Source organism: Hevea brasiliensis, chromosome 6 (assembly GCF_030052815.1).
Source record: "Hevea brasiliensis isolate MT/VB/25A 57/8 chromosome 6, ASM3005281v1, whole genome shotgun sequence".
NCBI classification, from domain to species: Eukaryota; Viridiplantae; Streptophyta; class Magnoliopsida; order Malpighiales; family Euphorbiaceae; genus Hevea; species Hevea brasiliensis.
The window spans coordinates 398,757-418,636 of record NC_079498.1 but is presented as its reverse complement, the minus strand read 5'-3'; the positions used below and the strand labels follow the sequence as shown (position 1 = coordinate 418,636).

General features: G+C 30.3%; 3 protein-coding genes and 1 long non-coding RNA gene across 7 annotated transcripts; 3 read left to right on the top strand and 1 right to left on the bottom strand.

The window, feature by feature from the left end:
• Positions 1 to 335: 335 nt before the first annotated feature.
• Positions 336 to 3,535, top strand: LOC110663125 (protein S40-7). The gene is made up of 2 exons (XM_021822363.2): positions 336 to 1,138; positions 3,346 to 3,535. Exons 1-2 carry the CDS (start codon positions 440 to 442, stop codon positions 3,373 to 3,375), a joined length of 729 nt encoding a protein of 242 aa, XP_021678055.2. The 5' UTR covers positions 336 to 439; the 3' UTR covers positions 3,376 to 3,535.
• A 3,399-nt stretch (positions 3,536 to 6,934) lies between these two features.
• LOC110663124 (uncharacterized) lies at positions 6,935 to 8,431 on the top strand. Its single transcript, XM_021822362.2, has 2 exons — positions 6,935 to 7,452; positions 7,963 to 8,431. The coding sequence occupies exons 1-2, from the start codon at positions 7,323 to 7,325 to the stop codon at positions 8,343 to 8,345; spliced, it is 513 nt and encodes a 170-aa protein (XP_021678054.2). The 5' UTR covers positions 6,935 to 7,322; the 3' UTR covers positions 8,346 to 8,431.
• A 3,772-nt stretch (positions 8,432 to 12,203) lies between these two features.
• Positions 12,204 to 17,378, bottom strand: LOC110663123 (uncharacterized). 4 transcript variants are annotated; one of them, XR_009149334.1, is made up of 5 exons: positions 17,254 to 17,378; positions 14,319 to 14,817; positions 14,149 to 14,237; positions 13,422 to 13,842; positions 12,204 to 13,230 (listed from the first exon to the last, which is right to left on the bottom strand). It is a non-coding gene; the product is annotated as an uncharacterized LOC110663123 (long non-coding RNA). The 4 variants fall into 4 exon arrangements; XR_009149332.1 differs by having other exon boundaries at positions 13,606 to 13,842; XR_009149333.1 differs by lacking the exon at positions 13,422 to 13,842 and having other exon boundaries at positions 12,204 to 12,314; positions 12,410 to 13,230; positions 17,254 to 17,373.
• Positions 12,723 to 14,058, top strand: LOC110663122 (NAC domain-containing protein 90). Its single transcript, XM_021822361.2, has 3 exons — positions 12,723 to 12,900; positions 13,024 to 13,316; positions 13,428 to 14,058. The coding sequence occupies exons 1-3, from the start codon at positions 12,723 to 12,725 to the stop codon at positions 13,728 to 13,730; spliced, it is 774 nt and encodes a 257-aa protein (XP_021678053.1). The 3' UTR covers positions 13,731 to 14,058.
• Positions 17,379 to 19,880: the final 2,502 nt, after the last annotated feature.

Below are 19,880 nucleotides of genomic sequence, written 5' to 3'. Positions count from 1 at the left end.
AATCTGATTGAAATTGATGTTTTAAAAAAATGTTAAAAAAAATATCAACCACTAAATTGAAAAAAATAAATAAATAAATTGAGGGCCCCACCTTTCCTCGAATGAAACCGACTCATTAGCTGTCCCACGTTTATGTCATTCCATCCCTCTTCTCCTTATCCCTTGTAAATAAATATCTTCTACACGCAATTCTAGAAAAACATCGTCCAATCTAACCGTTCACCCTCCTTAAATTCAGGCTGGACCTCATATATCCAACGGTTTTGATCTATTTTGTATCAACACGTCACACCATGTAATCATATCTTAATCTTTCTGCCACGTCACTCAATCTTTACCTTCCTATCTCTCTCCTCGAGAAAGTGATGCACATTCTCTCTCATGAAAGGCACAAATACCGCGAAATCATAGCAATTTCGCGACCCGCCCCGACTCCGATATGGACATAAACGGTTCCTCCCTATTCCGTCACCGGAAAACGGCGTCCACTGACCGATTCCTCAGCGCCTACCCCCGTGCACCGCGACAGAACACCGGGACCACCACCTACGAAAGCGAAGAAAACGAGCTCAATGAGGACGATATATTCTCCACTGGCGACTTTTCCGAAGCTTCCAACCACCACCATCACCCCAACTCTCACAATAGTCCTCCCTCCTCCAACTCCTCTCTGCGCCACCACCAGCTCCATTCCCATAGCCATAAAGCCTTTCCCCAGCCAGAATCTTTCGGCATCCTGGCGGCACTTCGGGAGCATAAAACCAACTCCCACCACCATTTGTACCAGAAAACAGCGCTTTCTTCGCCCTCCTCATCTACCTCGTCCTCGTCAATGACCTCTTCTTCTCGTTTCATTCCTTCTATCCCTAAGCCACCGCAGGAGAGAGTGCCCATTTCTGCTTCTTTTTCTTCTTCCAAGTTCCACCAGCCCCAGTCTGCGCCGGTCAACGTGCCGGTTTTGTCGATGGCAATGAGGAGGAGGCATAGCGAATTCGACGAGATTGACAAGGACGAGGAGAAAGGGGATGGGGAGATGCTTCCGCCTCACGAGATTGTGGCGAGGTCGCAGTCGCCGATGGTGGCGTGCTCGGTTTTGGAAGGGGTTGGGAGGACGCTCAAAGGGAGGGATCTTAGACAGGTAAGAAATGCGGTGTGGCGGCGAACTGGTTTTCTTGATTGACTGATTATTGAGGGTTCTTCCTTGCTCTCTTTTTTAGTTTTCTTATTGTTTTTTTTTATTGCTATTTGTGGAAGATTGAACTGATTCAATTGGGTATTGAGGTTTTGTCGGACGGAAAATTGTGCATATGTTAACTTCCAGTGAAGATTAATTTCATTCCGTTCTGTGACTCTTGCTTTTGTTTCTTTGATTGAAACCTGAAAGGATGTGAGATTGGCGCAACCATTGAAACTAAGGATACCTTCCCAACCAATTTTTTGGATTGAAAAAGTGATGAAACCTTACCTTACTTCCTTTGAAAAACCTTCAACCCATAACAAGTATGTTATTTTAAAAACCCATCTTTACCTTCAAAAACTTCCTCCCAAACAAGCTGCAAGGGTGTATTCTTTGGTCAATTTTTTTTAAGAGGCTCAAAACTTTATAATTTTATTGATGGAGGGTCTGCTAAGCAAATCGTAGCTCACTTGTGCGTATATGTAGTTTCTAAACAAAACTTTAATCATTTATATAAGAAATTTGTATCAGTATTGCCATTTGATTATGTTTGTGAGTTGTGTGGGTGGGAATGTACTGCAATGACAAGGGAATGGAGACGCTATCCAAGGTAATTGGGACCCTAAAAACATGGTAATTGTGGTGATACTCTTATTGGAGAGTGCTGGATTATGGGTATTCACTTCGGAAGTGTTCATAACACCTGGGATTTTTAAGATTTTATTCTTATTGAAGAAGCCAGAAATGCTATATTGTACTCCAGTGTAACTGAAACCATTCTTAAGGGGTTCTGTAGAAATGAGAGAATCTGTTCATTGGATTGCTTTGAAGGATTAAGTGCCAAACTAACTTTGGTTAGACTAGAATGACAAAAAATTAATCTTTATATTAGGTGGAGGTGCGAAAAGGATATCTAAGTTTCCATGTATTAAACGGGAAAGTATAAAAGAACTTTTTAATGAGTGATGATGGATAACGGATTTTATACCAGTTTTGAGAGGAAAACTCCCCATTAAAAATGTGAAACATGCAAAGGCTTCATTAGTTCGTTAGTATTTTAAGCACGAGCCCTTCAATTTTTGACTGTGCTTATGTTCATTAAAGGCTAGTTCATTGTTGGTTAGATTATTAACGAACATATGGCAGAAGATTAGAGTCTGTTAATGTCCTTGAATGAGCAGGTAGAAGGTTAGTTTTTATCATACTCAAATGGCATAAAAGAACAATGGAACAAGTTTATTTGGCCATCTTCTCTCTTCTTGTAATTGCAAGGAGAATGAAATTGGCTGTTTTATCTTCAGAAGTCTCCATGCATAACTTGCTACGTTTTTCGCCATAATTATTGCCTTAACCCTTTAGATGAAAAAGATTGTGGCAGACCAACCTTTAAGGTTTTAGTAGGACCCCTGTAATTCAGCCTCAGTGATGATGCAATGGAGTTGAAGGTCTGTTGATTTGTATTTGAAGGTACACTAGTACCTTGACTAAGTTCATTGAGTTAGAAAATTTGTTTTAGCTCAAACTTTCTCAATTTTAAACCATCTTTGACACCTTGTTCAAAATTTTTTTCTTTCCTTCCTTGAGCATCTCCATCACATTGCTCGTAAAAAACTTAAAATTTTGCTTTGGCCGACAGGATTTTTCTTGTTTTCTTCTGTTCCTCTCTGGTATTGTTAATGAAAATGTAAGGCCTCCTTGTTGATGCAGATTAAGATACCACCTCTTTTGTGTAGTGGGGGGGAAAAAGATGAAGAATTGCATATTCTTAAATGTTGTGGCTGGAAAACATGTCCTGTATTGTAAGCATCATTTGCAATACATGATAGTACACTTTTGTTTTACGTTTATCTCATAAAATTAAAAAAAAAATTTTTTGAGAAATATAAATTATTTTTAATTAATTAATTGCCTCTACTATGTGCTGTTGAGCCTTTAACTCACTATTTGAACTGGTGGTTCCTCAACTGGGGCGGTGTCTCTGGGCTAGGTTCCATAACACTGATCCTAACTTGAGATGGAAATGGAGTAGACAAACATTTGCTTAATGTTTGCATAGTTGATATTTGTAAAAGCATAGTCGTTATAACTTGCCTTAGAATTATGATGTGGTTATTCATTATGTTTCTTTGGCCTCTAATGAAATTGCTGATCTTTTCTTCTCAAAAAAGGGGAAAACAATTGATTACTTTGTGACTTGAAGCTGATGCAAGCCACCGTCAGCCTGCACTATGAGACTTGAACACGAGCACTGTCTTCTGTATATTTTTTTCACTTGATTTCATCATCAATTTCCATAGTTGGAGATATGTTTGGCAACTTGCTCTAATATGACAAATGAATTGGAACTCCATCACCTAATTCTGCTGCTTTTTATTTTATTTTATTTTATTATTGGTATTGCTTAATGCTTATCACTAGAACTGGCCAGGGTTTGATTCAAATCCAAAATTAGATCAGAACCAAATCGGTCTAATCTGGACAATAGCTCTACGGTTCGAATGAGAATCAATCCATTTTTTTTCTCCTCTTGAAATGGACTGTAATTCACTGATTCGGTCTAGTTTGAACTAGCATTTTTTTTCTTTAAAAATTAAAAAAAAAAACAATAATTTGATGGACTCAGATATGATAGAGCTGGAATCGGATAGACTGTAATAAACTCGGCCAAAGGTTGGTTTGGCCCTGAGCCAACCGTATCAGCTGGGGTCAACAATCTCAGTCGTTAAACAAGCTCTGAACCAGGGCTAGGGGGTTGGTTCAGGCCCCCTTCAACGAGCCCATGCCAGCCGGTTCGAATTGGTAGTTTGAAACAGGAACTATGTCGAAATCATTTTGAATAGAAATTGTTTCGAACAAACAGGCCTGTGTTGTAATGGTTTCAGAAGTCTGGTTCCAGTTGAATTTAAGGCTCTTAGTTTCAGAAATCGGAACCGGACTGATGGCTACTTAAACAAAATGCTATGTATTTCATGAGCAAGTCCAGGTTAGATTTGATTTAAGTGGGAAGCAATTTATTCATACAAGTTATTGCAGTCTCTTCCCATGTACATGCATTACTCAATACATCAATAACAATCTAATGAGCTATTGGATGCTTGCCATCATCATGAAGAATGATTATGATATCTCAGAATTTTATTTCTTCGTGTTAAAAAAGGGGGAAAAAATGATAAGAAGAACAAGAGATGGGAATTGAATATGAAAGAACGTATAACGACCTAAGCCTAAGAATTTGGATGAAGGCCGAAGGTGCTTGCTATTATGAGCTCGCACTATCTGTCATCTACTGCCCTCTCTAGTTGTTCATACGTTTTTGATATGGTTATTACATGAATTTTTCTTGTTTTTAGTATGATTTATCATGAATTTAAGTTATAAATTATATGGTAAAATTTATTCATTAAATACATAAGACAATATTTTTTACATTTTGAATCATAATAAATTGAGTGACAAAAATTTCTTATTCGTAAACAAGTGATGATTTTTTAGCAAAACACAGAATATATTGTCAAATATTTAATATGATTCCACAAGTTTAGAATAAGAAAAAGTGAGATGATACAGAATTTTTGCATTTATACAATAATTTTAATTCTGAATTTAGTGTGATATATCCAATTAAAAGAATTGAATTTAGAGTCTACTTAACATTATTGTTAGATACCATTAAAAAAGTACTTTTTTTTAAATATATCAATTAAAAAATATTAAATTTTCATTAAAAATTAAATTTAATATGTTTTAGTTATCAGAATACAAAAAATAATAAATTTTTATTTTTAAATTACTTTTTTTAACAATATTTTATTTTTTCTAAAAATTGTTTTCTTGACTTTGAAATTAGATAAATTTCAAGAGTCATCCCTAAAATTTAGGAGTTGTAACGGAATCATTTTTAAATTTAAAAATATAATATAAAACCCTCTTAAACTCACAGTAAAACTCTTCTAATTCTCAATAGCCAATTTATGTAATCCAGAATAACAGTAATATGAATAATTTTTTCTCTTCTATGTGATAGTAACAAAATCAACTATAATTTTCTTCACCTATTAACCATAAAAGAATTTTAACTATATAAAATAATAAAGCACTTAGATGTATAATAGCTTATTAAAAGGACTCTATATTAAAAAAATAGTAGCAATCATTTGCATTATTTTTATTTTGAATTATCCACATTTGTGTATTATTTATAAACCGGTTATAGAGAGTTAAAAAGATTTTAATGCATAAAATTTCAAAATTTAAAAAATTTTATTCTATATTTTTAATTACTACTCATAAAATTTAAGTACCGCTATTAAAATTTATCCCTTTATATATATATGAAACACAATGTAACATTGGTGATAAAGAAAAGTGAACTCTATTATAAGTTTTGGAATTCATTTAAAATAAATTCTATCATTTAGACTCCGTTTGTTTCATGAAAAGTAATTTGTCTATGGAAAATATTTTTTTTGAAAAATATTTTCTATTGTTTGGTTATTTCATATATGTATAAGTGTGTTCATATTTTAATAAGATTATCAAAATTTAAAAAATCAAAAATGACTTTTTCTTTTAAAAAATAAAAGTCATTTTCTTTAAAAATGACTTAGTTTTTCCTTTGATCAGGAAAATATTTTTCGTTGACTAATTTTCTTGACTACCCTAAACTCAAGAAAATGTAAAAAATATTTTTCATAAAATAAATAGAGCCTTAATATAACATAATTTAAAATGTAATATTAAATTGAATTTCATATAATTAAATTCATTTATTCTTATTTTCTAAATTACATTTAAGAGAAAAATAAAAAAAATTATAATTTTTTACAGCATTAAAAAAAAAATCTTATATGTAATAAGTTTATAGTAGTTAACAAATATATAAAGCAATAATATAGTCATGTCTCATAATATAAGAGATTTACATAACGATATAAATAATGTCATTATTAGACATTAAAAAGTTAAGACAAATACAAAATACTTTATATAATTGTCAATACATATTATGGATAGAAAACTAATTTGTGGTTTCCATTTTCTTTTTAGTAATAGTATTTGGTTATTTTTCTTTGGAGATTCAAATTATTTTTCTATTAATCACAAAAGTGATCAAAATTTTAAAGTAAATAATTTAAACATGTAAGTATATAAAAAGATAAATTATCGAAAGCAAATTTTTTGATAAGGGCACTTTAGTATGAAAAATTTTATTATATAAGTTTTTATGAAATTAATTTCAAATTCTATCAAACTTAATAGAAATTGATTTTAATTATAATAAATTCTTAGAATTGAATTTTTTTTTATATATATAAATTAAATACATAAAAGCATGAAATTCAGTTAAATTCCACCAAATTTTGTGGAATGGAATTGTAGCAATTTCAAATAAGTGGTAGCAAGGGAAGGGATTGAGGAGGCAGACACAATCATAAACGGAGGTGGTGACTTTTGATATGCTTTAAAAGCTGCCCTACAAAAACCAGTAGAGCAAGTGTGGATAGAAATTGTGGTTGCAAGCTTAGCCAACTGGATCTTTAGCTGTCCACACATTCTAACTGTCAATCACAGTCTTCTTACAATACATTGTAGGCTAGAATTAATTATGCACTTGTCAATTATGATATGATGGTGTGAAAAATTTCCCACTTTCTTTAATGTTTTTGTCATTTGTGCTGCAAAACTGAACCATCACCTACCACTGTACTAACATATTAAATGCAATGTGCTTACTTCAAAAGATGCTGCTAATATGATTTCAATTTTATATGGGAACAGCTTTTCAATCACATATTGTTTGTGTTGAGATACATGTAGAATCAATTAAGATCATTTTAATAGTACATTACTTCAAACATAAGTGAAGTGATCACTGTGTCCTTGGATAGCTTCATTTGTCAAAAGTGATAACTATCCTTGACTATAATGTGATGAAAGTAAAAGAAAAATCTATCTGCTTGTTGAGGTGAGTTCACAAGATTTAAGGAAGTAAAATTAATGGCAACCTACTGGCATTAAAATTGGGGTCCATATTTATTATGTTTGTTGTCTGAGGATGCTTTCTCTTCTTATTTATATGCTATAATACTTGCCATTCATTCTCCAATCTTCACACTAAATTCCTTCAGCTTTTGGCTTCCAATCCATGGCGCTTCGTCCTGTTGCAGTGCTGCTTTTTGCTGTGGTTCTTTCAGGGATTTTTCAGCTGTCGAGATGCCAAGTCCTCAAAGGGAACCTCACTTGCCTTGATTGCAGTAGCCATTATGACTTCTCAGGTTTGTTTCATGACCTCCTAATCTTGATGCCATTAATTTCATGTAATAGTGATGGTTTTTAAGTTGTCGCTTTGTTTTTTAAAATAATAAAAAAATTCGTTAATTTGACTTTAATTGGGATTTCAGTTAAGACTTCACAGTCAGGAAAATGATTGAACTAAAACTCATTAGTAGTTATTGTCTTATTTTATTATACCAAAGTATTCATCTAGCTGAGCTTAGTTAGTGTATAAAAAGGAGTCAAATTCTAATTGAAGTCACATCCTCATATGCTCAAGTTTAATTAATATTTGAAAGCTCCATATGCTTAAGTTTAATTAATAAAAGAGACATGTTCCCTCACATGAAAATGGTTCAAAAATTAACAAGTAAACAAGAGGGGACAATCATGATTATTTGAATTCTAACATACCCATTAAAGGAGAGTCCATTAGGCTTAAAGTGACATCTTTAACGTGTATCCTCTCATCCAAAAGTTTAGAAATTTCTTATGTCCACCCTATGTTTCAGGCATCAAGGTTTTAGTGAAGTGTGCTAATGTGAAAAGGTTAGCTGCAAGTACAACAAAAAGTCAGGGCTCCTTTGAGGTTGAGCTTCCTTCAGGTAGTAGCTCAAGAACTTCAACTACTCCATTGAATTGCCTAGCCAAGCTTATTGGTGGTTCAAGCCAGATCTATGCGTCAAGGAAGAACATGGTGTCCAAGATTGTGAAAATCCAAGATTCTAGCTCATACACTATCTCCACTCCTCTTGTCTTTTCCACTACCTCCCCTGTTGGGAAGCTAAAAAACATAGGTTCCTCCAAGACAATTGATCTGCCTGTCCCAAGGGAGTGGGGCTTAGCACCTTCTAGCTTTTATACTCCCTTCTTTCCTATAATTGGAATCCCTTGACTAATTACTGTTTGATAAATGTAATGCCACCAAATTTAATGGCTTAACTATGCAGTTGTTATAAAATATATGTGTGGCTTAGCGTATGGGAGGGTTTAGTAACTAGCTTTTTTATATGCTTTACTCAAGTGAATTCATATTAAGAGTTTAAGCTTTGTAAGAGAATATTTGGCTTAACACATTTGATAAAAAACTTTTCACAAAAATATTTTCTTAAATACTTAATTAAAAGGTATTAAAAATTTTAAAGTTAAAATTAACATAATTTAATTGTTTAAATAATTAAATTATTTTTTAATAGTATTTTAAAAATATATATATTTTTAATCTCTCAATTAGAGTCTAATTAATAATTATAACTGTAATTAAGAATTGGTTTGAAAGAATGAGTAATGAGTTATGATTAGATTTTGATAATGATCAAAATGTAATATGAGTATTGTTGGGTGAGTTAATGTCATTGCTTACTCTAAATGACTTCATCTTGAGCAAAATTAGTTAGATGATAATTACTATTAGACTTTTGGTAACATTTTTTTTTTTTCTAAAGTTTAATTGAGCCATGCAATGACTATATGTATGTCAAAACAATACCAAAAGGTCAACCCTATTCGCAATATATACTTAGCCATAGACTTGACCTTGTTATATATTCTCATCTACTTCTACTCACATCTTGTGATGTCAAAACACTATAATATAATAATAAGTATAATGGTTACAGCGATTAGTAATTACCTGATAGTGGTAGTCTTAGTAATGATCATGTACTGATAAAGATAACAGTGGCTAAGTGATAATAACGATAGTCAAGTCGTGGTGGTGATAGCGATAGTGGTAACATGATGGTGATAGTTGTAATCAAGTAATGGTGATAGTATTAATAATAAATGAAAAAAAGTTAAAATTAATAATTATAATTACATATATTTTTGTATGTAATAATCATTATTTTAATTATGTAATTATCATTTCATTATATCAGAATTTTTTTATTATCAAATAATATAATTAAATATACAATATAATTACGATTGTATTATAATTTTGATTACGTTATACCAAATATGAAAAAAGTGCTTTATTTGTTTCAATAATTAAAATGATTTAATTTATTCACTTATTTGATTTCTAAAATTTCAGATGCATTCATTGATCTTCTTTGTATATTTAAATTAATTTTTTTTTTATTTAGGCTAAACGATTGATTAAAAAAAATTCAATGGTTTGTAAGCTTTTTCAATTTTAGTTAAACTTTTTAAATTATTAAGTTAATTCTTAAACTTTCGTATTAGTTTCCGTTTTAATAATTAACTTAATTGGATAATTTAATTAATAAAAATAATTTAAATATTTTTTTATATTATTAATATTAATCAATCCTTTTAATTATTTTTAATAATTATTTCCAAATTGATAAAAATATCATTTTACTAAATCATAAAATGACAAAAACAATGTGAATTAGAAGTATATATATAGAGGGAGACAAAAATTTTAAAAATTAAGATAACAATAATATTAGATCAATTAATAAATTTTTTTTTTCTAGAAATTTGATAAAATAAATAAAAACATTTAAAATTATTAAAAACAATTAATAGAATTAAAAGAATTGACTAAAAATATTTGATTTGTGTTGCACATGCCTTCATTATACATCGGTTTTGGGAAGTTATTTATAATTCAATTTTCATATATACTCATAAATTTGGTTACCATGCAAATACGTTGTATCTAATAATTAATGCCACCCAATTAACTTTCACGCCGGTCCATATTATATATTCCCTCCGTACATACATTCATAAACAATAACTATATTTAATATAAAATTTTTATAATAATTAAAAAAATATTAAATAATCTTAATTTTTATAAAAAAATATTAATAATTTATTCAATTATTTTTTAAAAAAATATTTAGAAAAATAAATAATAATGTAATAAATAACTGATTTAATCAAGAAAGCGGTGATAATATTAATTTTAAAAAATTATATAAATATTTATTATATTTTATAGAGATAAAGAATAAAATTAAAAAAATAATTAATTCTTTTTAATTTTTTAAATACAACAGATAATTTTAAATAAAATAAAAAAATTAAATATAATTATTATTTATTAATAGAGGAAATATATTTTTAATTAATTATATATTTTATTAAATATAATTAAAATTGAAATTAAATCAAAAAATCGATTCAAAGGGAAAGATGGAGAGCAGCCACTCCTAATGGAAAGGTCTAAAATGGTTCAAGTTTAGGGTCATAAGATGTCAAAGGCATGCGCAAGAAAATTCTAAGAGATTGAAAAGGTAAAACTTTCAGGCACAAGTCCGCGTTTACTCATTTTTTAAGAATATATATATATATTTATGCTTAACAGAATCAAAAGGGTTGCTTCAAAATCAATTTCATGTTCTTCACCATATCACCCATAACCCAAGACTTGGTCTAGACAATGACTATCATTTTTATTTTATATATATATATATATATTTGCAGATTAGAAGTAGAAAAAGGGCCACTTGACAACTTCATAATTAATTTCCCCTCTTTTTTTTTTTTTAATAAAATATATTTTATTTTTCTTTCCATGTCATTTTCAATTGATTCCCTTCAGCATCAAATATCTGTTAATTACCCTTTTCTGAGGGTAAGAACAGTCCTCATCAACAACATCATCCATGCATGCCAGGACTTCTTCAAAGTTAATTTATTTAATTTTTATTCATATTTAAAATCAAAATCTTATAGTTTTGTGACTCTAGTTTTACATATTAAAATAAGCTTTAACCTCTTACTCTCCGTTTGAATTGAGTACAATATGATTTATATCAATATATTATATTATATAGTATTACATGGCATAGTATGATTTTTATTATTAATAAATTTAAAAAAAAATATTTGTTATATAATTAATTTAATGAATTTTTTTATTTATTTAAATCGTACGATATGATAAAATAAATATAAATATTATTAAAATATTTATTATTATTATTTTAAATATATAAATAGCTTAAATATATTTATTTAATTAAATTATTAATTTATAAATAATATTATTATAATAATAAATAGAGATACATTTTATTTTTTTAATTAATTATTAAATATACATTATAAATATATATTATTTCCATCAACTCAAAATTATTAATTTTTAAGAATAATTTTTTTAGACATATAAAGTAATCATACTATACAATATGAAATCATCACAAATCACGATCTACATAGTTTTATAGTTAACCACGATCTCTCTAATCAGCATAAGCTGGTGGCGCCTTAACTGCAGGCAACAATTAATGCAAACCTTCCAATTAAACGTATAATTTCTTATTCTGTGCCCTATTGCACGTGCGTTGAAAATCGGATGCTCTATGCACAACAGGCAATTTTACGATTTGAGCTCACAATATGAAAACAAATGATTAAACTTAAATATCAAAATTGTCATCCGCTCATTCATGACACACGTCAATAATTATATTGTATCATGATTTGATCTGCGTATTATATATTACACGCTAACTTATGATTCGCTAACTCATTTTTATACATTAACTTGTAATTTATTATTTCAAAATTTATTATACTATTATAATTGATTGTATTTTCTTTATTAAATTTATTTAATTTTTTATTTAAATTTAATTTGTTATTTTATGCAACCAGTTAAGATTATATTATTTCATAAATTATTTAATTTATACATAATTAAAATTAATATATTAAAACATATCTAATTATATTAAATGAATAATATTATATTAAATTAATTCAATACAATTTAATATTAATTATATTATATAATTTAATTTATATAATAAAAAAATTATGTATATATTTAAATTTTTAATACAATTTATTAATCTTAATCGTGTTCATAGCCACCAACCTAAATTGGCAGCCCTTGATATAACATCACAGCCACAAATAAAAAAGCCTTGTCCGCCTGGCACGTACAAACCCCACAGTCAGCCCATCGTCTCTAAAAGGGTTCGATAATGAATTGTCTATTAATAAATAATATAACATTAAAACACTTACCCATAAAACAATTTATGGTTGAAATCATCTGATCCAAAAGGGTGCAGCTACTAAGTCCCGGACAAGTACCACACTGGAGAAAAGGGTGGCTGACTCTTTCAAGATGAGCTTTCATTGGATGAAGAATTGTATTTGGACCAGTGGAGAAGTATCATAGGACAAAACCCAGTATCTTCTTTTTACAACCGCGTGGAAGTTTCCTCCAATCACAAGCCACTGCCATTTTTTTCTCATTTCACTCGGCATCTCCCATCTCTCCCTATATATAAATATATAGTTCATGGCGGATATATTTAGACCATAACGAAACACAATGGCAACAACAATAAGAACAAGGATGGAGGAACTTCCAACAGGGTTTCGCTTCTACCCAACAGAGGAAGAGCTAGTTTCCTTCTATCTGCATAACAAGCTGGAAGGGAAGAGACAGGAAATACACCGTGTTATCCCAGTAATCGACATTTACAACATAGAGCCATGCAATCTCCCAAGTACGGAATTCTTCTCAATCAAACTTGTTTGTTTTATGTTCATGAAGTTAATGGTGTGTTGAAAAATGCACCACGTAGAAGCTGAATAGCACTTTAAAGTTTGTTTCTTGCAATGTGATGCAGTGCTTGCAGGAGAACGGTGTCAAGGAGACACTGAGCAATGGTTCTTCTTCGCACCAAGACAAGAAAGAGAAGCTAGAGGAGGGAGACCCAGCCGCACTACAGCATCTGGGTACTGGAAGGCCACTGGCTCCCCTGGCTATGTTTACTCGTCCGATAACCGAGTGATTGGACTGAAGAAAACCATGGTCTTCTATAAGGGGAAAGCTCCTACAGGAAGAAAAACCAAATGGAAAATGAATGAGTATAGAGCCATAGAAGGAGTGGCAGACTCATCCAGCACAGCTGTTCCTAAGGTATACACACAGTTATATAAAACATTTTAACAGAAAAAGAGCTAGTCATGCAGTTTTCTATTATTTTCCAATTCTAATCATCATTTGTTTTCCACCATTTCTTACGTGTAGTTGAGACATGAATTCAGTTTGTGCCGAGTCTATGTAATATCAGGGAGTTTTCGAGCATTTGACAGACGTCCACTAGAAGCTACAGCAAGAGACGCTACAGCAAGAGACACTCAGCTTCTAGGTGATGCTGCTACAGCAGCTGCTCAAGACACTAGAATGGTGGACAACACAAGCTCACCTGAGACTTCATACTCAAGAGGAGATCATGCTGATGCCCCAGGGACAGAAGGAAGTGCCAACTGGGATACGGTTAATGGTTTTGTACAACCACTATGGGATTGGGAACAACTGAATTGGCCCTGATCAAGGGCACAAGAAGATATGCAGCCCCGCTGCACAGTCGTAGGGAGCTTTTCTATGCTAGAACAGGCAAGCATGAGCGCAGCTTAACTTCACAAGTAGTGAATTCTTTTTCCTTCATTGTAAAGTGAGGAAAGTCAAAATAATTATTAAAAAAGTATAAATTATTTCATCCCAAGTAAATTTGATTTTTTTTTTTTTTTGGTTAAGATATTGAAGTTGAAAAGTATACACGTTCAAAGCAATTGAGAGAAGCCATGGGTGTATAAGAGGGCAATGCAATGAAGATGTTTTCATCTTATTTCAGTTTAATTCAACATGTATTGTGAAATGACCAAAAGAGAGAGAGAGAGAGAGAGAGAAATGAAAAGAAACACTATATTAGTGCTATACTTGAAAAACCAAAGTTCCAAGAACTAACAAGTTATATGCCTTCAAGTCGACTATCTTTAAGTCACAGTTGATGGCATTATGTTTTTGAACAGTGTAACACAGGTTCTATTTCTCTTCCTGCAAGAGGATGAGTGTCAAAGTTAAAAGAAATTGACTAAAGGAAACCACCTTCAAAAACGAACTAGATGCTGTTCTCACCTTAAGCATATTGAAAGCCTGTAAGCAGATGCATGATAAAATTAGTTTAACTTTTGGATAACTTTTGAAGATAAATGATTCCTCGAACATCCCTTGATCAATGCACAAAATATAATTGGAAATTAGCCCTTTCCTGCCCCTCAAACAGATGACCCACTTCTGGAGCATAACCCTAGCTGTTCAGCATGTTGAGGATTGGAGGGAAGGAATATGCGGTTACTACAGTGTTTCATTCAAGGTCACAAAATAAGCAACCAAAGGAGAGAAAAAAAAGTTACAACTTGAAATCGCTTGGTTGAATCAGCGATAATAGCATAGAGAATAGGAAATGGACAACTGGTTCTGAATCATCTTGTTTGAGAAGTGTGCAACTTGTGTACAATTTGATAACTGCAGGTTATTAAGTTCCTACAGCATTCCGACTCATGGACCAGGTAACAATTCACTACTGATGTCTCAGCAGGTTCCAAATGAAGTCTCTAATTGGGGAGAAATTACACTTCAACCCAAAAAAAAAAAAAAAAAAAAAAAAAACCTGCTTATAAGAAAGTTGAATTTACTAGTCCAGGAATTTTGATCACTCAAAAAGTGGAGAAAAGGCAAAAATAATCGGTAAGCTATTCACACACACTGGATACAACAACTTCAGTTGGCCAATCAAGATCCATATAGCATTTCATAATGCTGGACAGATGCTTAAACTGATGGACGCTTGATTGACAAATTGGTCAAAAAATCATAAAAGAAGATAAAGAATAATTATGAAGCATCATAAAAACAAGAATTTTGCTCGTATTGTGCAGAGAGCAGTACAACATTATTTTCACAGAATATGGCCAAACAGAACATCTTTACTACATGAGAAGGATTCTGAATTCTTAAGGTATTGCCTATGATGAAAAGCTACAAGCCTAGGGTCGTCAAGATAAATCTAACAATTTGCAGGAAGGGATTATTTATTCCAGTCAAATTTATAGTGTACAAATGGAGAAAATGAATTCTGCCCAGAACGTGCTTAATTTGTAAATAATAGTAATTTCATTGTTACCACACCAATTTGATGTTCCTCACCAAAATACCATGAGATTCAACTGCAGTTGCTGGTTTGTCAATTCCCAGCAGATCTTATTCAAGGAAGAACTATCCTTGTGCAAAGTGTACACTGGACCTTACTTCAACATGGAAAAGTTCTATATTTGAATGCCTTCTCAGTGACACAAATATTTATTAACATAGCAAGTCTGGATATATAGTTTAGTTCTCAGTTGCTTTTTGCACTGTATGTGTCTTATTATCAACAAAATATGCTCTTGATATTTGTTTGCAGCAACTAAACAAACCAAAGCTTATAACCTACCTTTCTGCTTTGGTTGCCAAATGGTGACTGATAGTTTTGGAAGCTTGTGTTATGATATCTTCAAAGCCAACTACAAGCACTTTATTTAAGCACCATAATGATACAGCAAAGCACTAATGCACCATAAATTATGTTATGCTTTGTCAACTCAAGAACTTGCATGATTCAGAATTAGATACTTTCACTTCATGTTCTATAATTTAACACTCTAAGCATCTCAAACCCTGCATACAAGAATTTGACACACCAACTTTACAGTGGCATGCATTCTTGAATCAACATATCATCATTTCAAAGTCTAAATCTCTAAGGATATTGTTAACAAAATGTTTGGTTAAAAGGGAAATATTTACAGTGACATTTGATCTGATATGCTATCCTCCAACAGATCACTGATCAGCACACACTTGCAGAAATCAAAAGAAAGAGGGAACTGCATAGTCTCACAAATTTTGTCATTATGACAGATCTTAAGCAATTATATTGGGCACTCATTGTTGCTTATGGTCCAATTTATACTACTGCACACGCATATATACACACACGCAACATATCTTAATATACATTCCTTGGCCAAATACCTCAAATTTTTTAGCACATCCGTAGTATGAAACCTCTACTTACTGATCAGTGATATGAATGTCTATTTTAAAATTAATAATAATAATAATAATAATAATAATAATAATAATAATAATAATAAGCCCTAAGGGAATTCAATTCATGATCTTATTGACCTAAGATCTGTCTGTACAATATTACAGGTAAGTTAAACCGCCACACATCCTTTCTTTAACTGATTCTTCTAAACAAAATATCAAGTTTCAGATGGATATAGAGTACCATTACTTAACCTACATTAATTAGCTAGTCATCATTCGACAAAATACTTGCATGTATCCTCACCTTCACTTTATTCAACATTGTTGACAAATACGCCGCCCATGTACCATCTATATGTTTTTTAATATTAAAAAAAATCACAAAAGAAAATTTTAAGGTGTTCATAAAAAGTCAAGTTGCATTCAACTACAAGCATCACCAAATGCTCATCGTGACCTCAGCCAGTTCATTTTCAATCACTTATCTTTGTTCACACACCGTCTTCAAGTACAGGAACAAGACCACCTACTATCTGAATTACAAGAACATTATGAATCATCATTCAATATCAAAACAATATCCAACTCAAAAAAAGTCTGAAATTGGCTTACTCTGTCTCTTTTGAGGAGAAAAAGACTTCCCAAAAAGAGTATTGCAAATAAACCCAAAAAGCTACACACGAAAAAATAAATATATAAAGGGGGAAAAGGCCACTTGTGAGCATATTTTCTACAAGAGTTAAGCAATACTAAAGCTCTAAAATCCCAAGAAGCAAACAGAAAGTTTAGCAAGCAGACACAAGGGAACAACGCATCTTAATTGAAGAAGCAGACAGAAAGGAACGCTAAAACAAAGGTATTTTTGTCAAACTCTAACATGCATTTTATTGTCAGAATCAAGAATGAAATTGAATTGGAGAGTAAAACGAGGAGATTGAGAAGTAAAGATAGAAAAGATGAAAGGGAAAAGAGGCACCTTGTGTGTGGAACTGAGAGAGAAGTTGTTAGTGCTGCCTGGCTGCTGTGAAAACAACAGCAGAGGAGACTACAATTGACTAAAAGAAAGGAGGGAGCCAACTTGAAAAACTAAGCGCCCTCTCTGCGCACTCACGGGTTTTGAGTTTTGACGATTCTAAATTTTTAAAATAAAAAATTAACTGATTAAAATTTTAAATTAATATAAAACTGATTTCAATTAACTCAATTTAAACCAATTTTAATTTCAATTTTAAACTGAAATAGCGATGATTAATAATGTTTAATAGCGAACAAAATTTTATTTAAATAAAAAAAATTTAATTGAATTGATTAATTTTGAAAATTTAATTTAGTTTTATTAATTAATTCAGTCTGTAGAAAACAATTTTTTTTTAAAAAATCAATAAAATGTACATGAGTAAAAAAAAAGTTTAAAAATATGTACTAAATTGATTAATTAATTTAATTTAACTTAATTTTTTCTCTAATTCAATTAAATTAATTTATAATAAATTTCAGTTTATTCAATTGTTTTTGTTTTTAAACTAAATCAACCGATGAAGAAAAAAAAAATCATTGGATGACCTAAAAATGTCCAGTGGGAGATAAATAATATTCACTGCACGATTTGCGGCTGCAACGACATCCATAGGTGGCAATCAAAATGTCGTTTAGTGGAACAAGTTGGCAATTTAGATTGGCTATGCTTTTTTTTTTTTTTATTAGAACATAAAAATTAGAGCAAGAGACATATATCATTATAATATTACATAATAAAAATTAAAATAAATCACTTACATTAAATATAATATATTAAATTATTTATATAAAATATAATAATTATTATTTAAATTTAAAAAATTTAAATATATTAATAAATTATTTAATTTGACCCATTTTATAATTATTCTATGAGTTTGATTTTGAAACTATTAAATTTTAATATTCTTATTAAACAGAATTTTATATTTTTTATTATTATACTCTTATTAAATAAAAAAGTAAAATAATTAATAATTTCATGATTAAAAAAAAAAAAAAAGTGGTGCTCAGGGTGACAAGTTGGCAATTTGGAAAGGAAGGCTAAAGCTAGTTGAGTTGGTTTGTCATATAATGGGAATTATTATTAGATTATAAGGAATATATATATATATGATTTTTGTCATTTAATTATGAACATGAAAAAGGTTAAAATAATTATTTCCTTCTTAATCAATTTTTTATTTGGAGGATATTTGAACCTTTTTAAGGATAATTTGATTCTTAAGATAAGATCTTTGAATATTCTCATCCATTTCTACAGTTGTTAATTAATTATTACCAATGAAGATTTAAATTAAATGAGTGTGAGAATAGAAAAAGATCTGAATCTTATCCAAACTCTACTCTAAAAGTGGAGTTATTTTAAGCTTTGTGGCAGCCGGCCAAGACTTGAAAAAGAGGGATTTTGGACTGGGATCTTCAAAAGAGAAGAAAGAAAAGATAAATTCAACAATTAAGTGGATAATTTTAAGCCACCTATAACTAATTAATTAATTCATTAATTAATGCATTTGTTACTAACTTTCCATGCTGATGAAGACTATGCTAATTAATTGTGCATTATCTTAAATATGTGCTAGATACATTATATGATTAATGTGGTTATTCGTAATTATATTATTAAATATTTATTTTTGAGTAAATTATTCTTTAAATACTTGATATTCACTCTCATAAAACACAGCTATTATAAAACTTTATCTTTCACTTTATTATGGATCTTAATGTCACGTAATACACTCATTCCATTTCTCCATTTCATCTATTGATCATATAGATTACATTTTTATTTTAACTCCGTTCTTATATATGATAGAACATAAATATTTGAATTGATTGCATTATTTAGACACCAAAACTCCATCTAAATGAACCTCATTTCCATTCTTTTATGTGGACTTAAATTGAATTTAATTAAAATTGAACTAAATTTAAATAAAATAAATTTAGAACCTAAATTAAATTTGAAATTAAGATAGACCATTTTATTTCTGTTCTGATTTCCAGGACTCTAAAATAAAAATCATTAATCTAATACCCAAAATTAGATTGTGACAAGGCTTAGCTTAAGATTAGTTTGGCTCTTAATCGGATTGGGACATTAAAACCAACTAAAATCAGATTAATTTACTTTTTCTATAAATTTGAATTATTAATTTTATTTTAAAGATTTTTTTAATTTAAATTTTATTTATTATAAATTTAAAATATAAAAAATATAATAATATAATAAAATTAATATATTAAATATATAAATTTTATATATTTATATTTTAAATTAATAATGAATCGAATTTAATTTTTTTTTTTCTCATTTGAAAACCAACCCGAGCTAGACGGATTGACAGGCGTAAACCTAACCGTGACCGACTCTACGAGGATTATTCAACTAAAGCTAATTCTTAATTTTTGTTTATTAAAAAAATGATGGAATAAAAAAGTGAATTTTAGCCGACATTTTGGTACACGTGGATAACGCACTAAATTGCAAGGGGAAGCTACTCTGCTCTGGACTACAGAATATTTGAAAACGTGTTTTCAATGGACGCCGTCACCAAATCGCCATGTCCTACTCATTCACAG

What these genes read in the sequence shown, in the direction of transcription:
- LOC110663122 (XM_021822361.2), top strand. Translation starts at nt 12,723, where the DNA reads ATGGCAACAACAATAAGAACAAGGATGGAGGAACTTCCAACAGGGTTT. An exon ending in AGAGCCATGCAATCTCCCAA is followed by an intron (nt 12,901 to 13,023) that starts GTACGGAATTCT and finishes AATGTGATGCAG; the next exon opens with TGCTTGCAGGAGAACGGTGT. An exon ending in CCAGCACAGCTGTTCCTAAG is followed by an intron (nt 13,317 to 13,427) that starts GTATACACACAG and finishes TCTTACGTGTAG; the next exon opens with TTGAGACATGAATTCAGTTT.
- LOC110663125 (XM_021822363.2), top strand. Translation starts at nt 440, where the DNA reads ATGGACATAAACGGTTCCTCCCTATTCCGTCACCGGAAAACGGCGTCC. An exon ending in AAGGGAGGGATCTTAGACAG is followed by an intron (nt 1,139 to 3,345) that starts GTAAGAAATGCG and finishes TTCTCAAAAAAG; the next exon opens with GGGAAAACAATTGATTACTT.
- LOC110663124 (XM_021822362.2), top strand. Translation starts at nt 7,323, where the DNA reads ATGGCGCTTCGTCCTGTTGCAGTGCTGCTTTTTGCTGTGGTTCTTTCA. An exon ending in TAGCCATTATGACTTCTCAG is followed by an intron (nt 7,453 to 7,962) that starts GTTTGTTTCATG and finishes CCTATGTTTCAG; the next exon opens with GCATCAAGGTTTTAGTGAAG.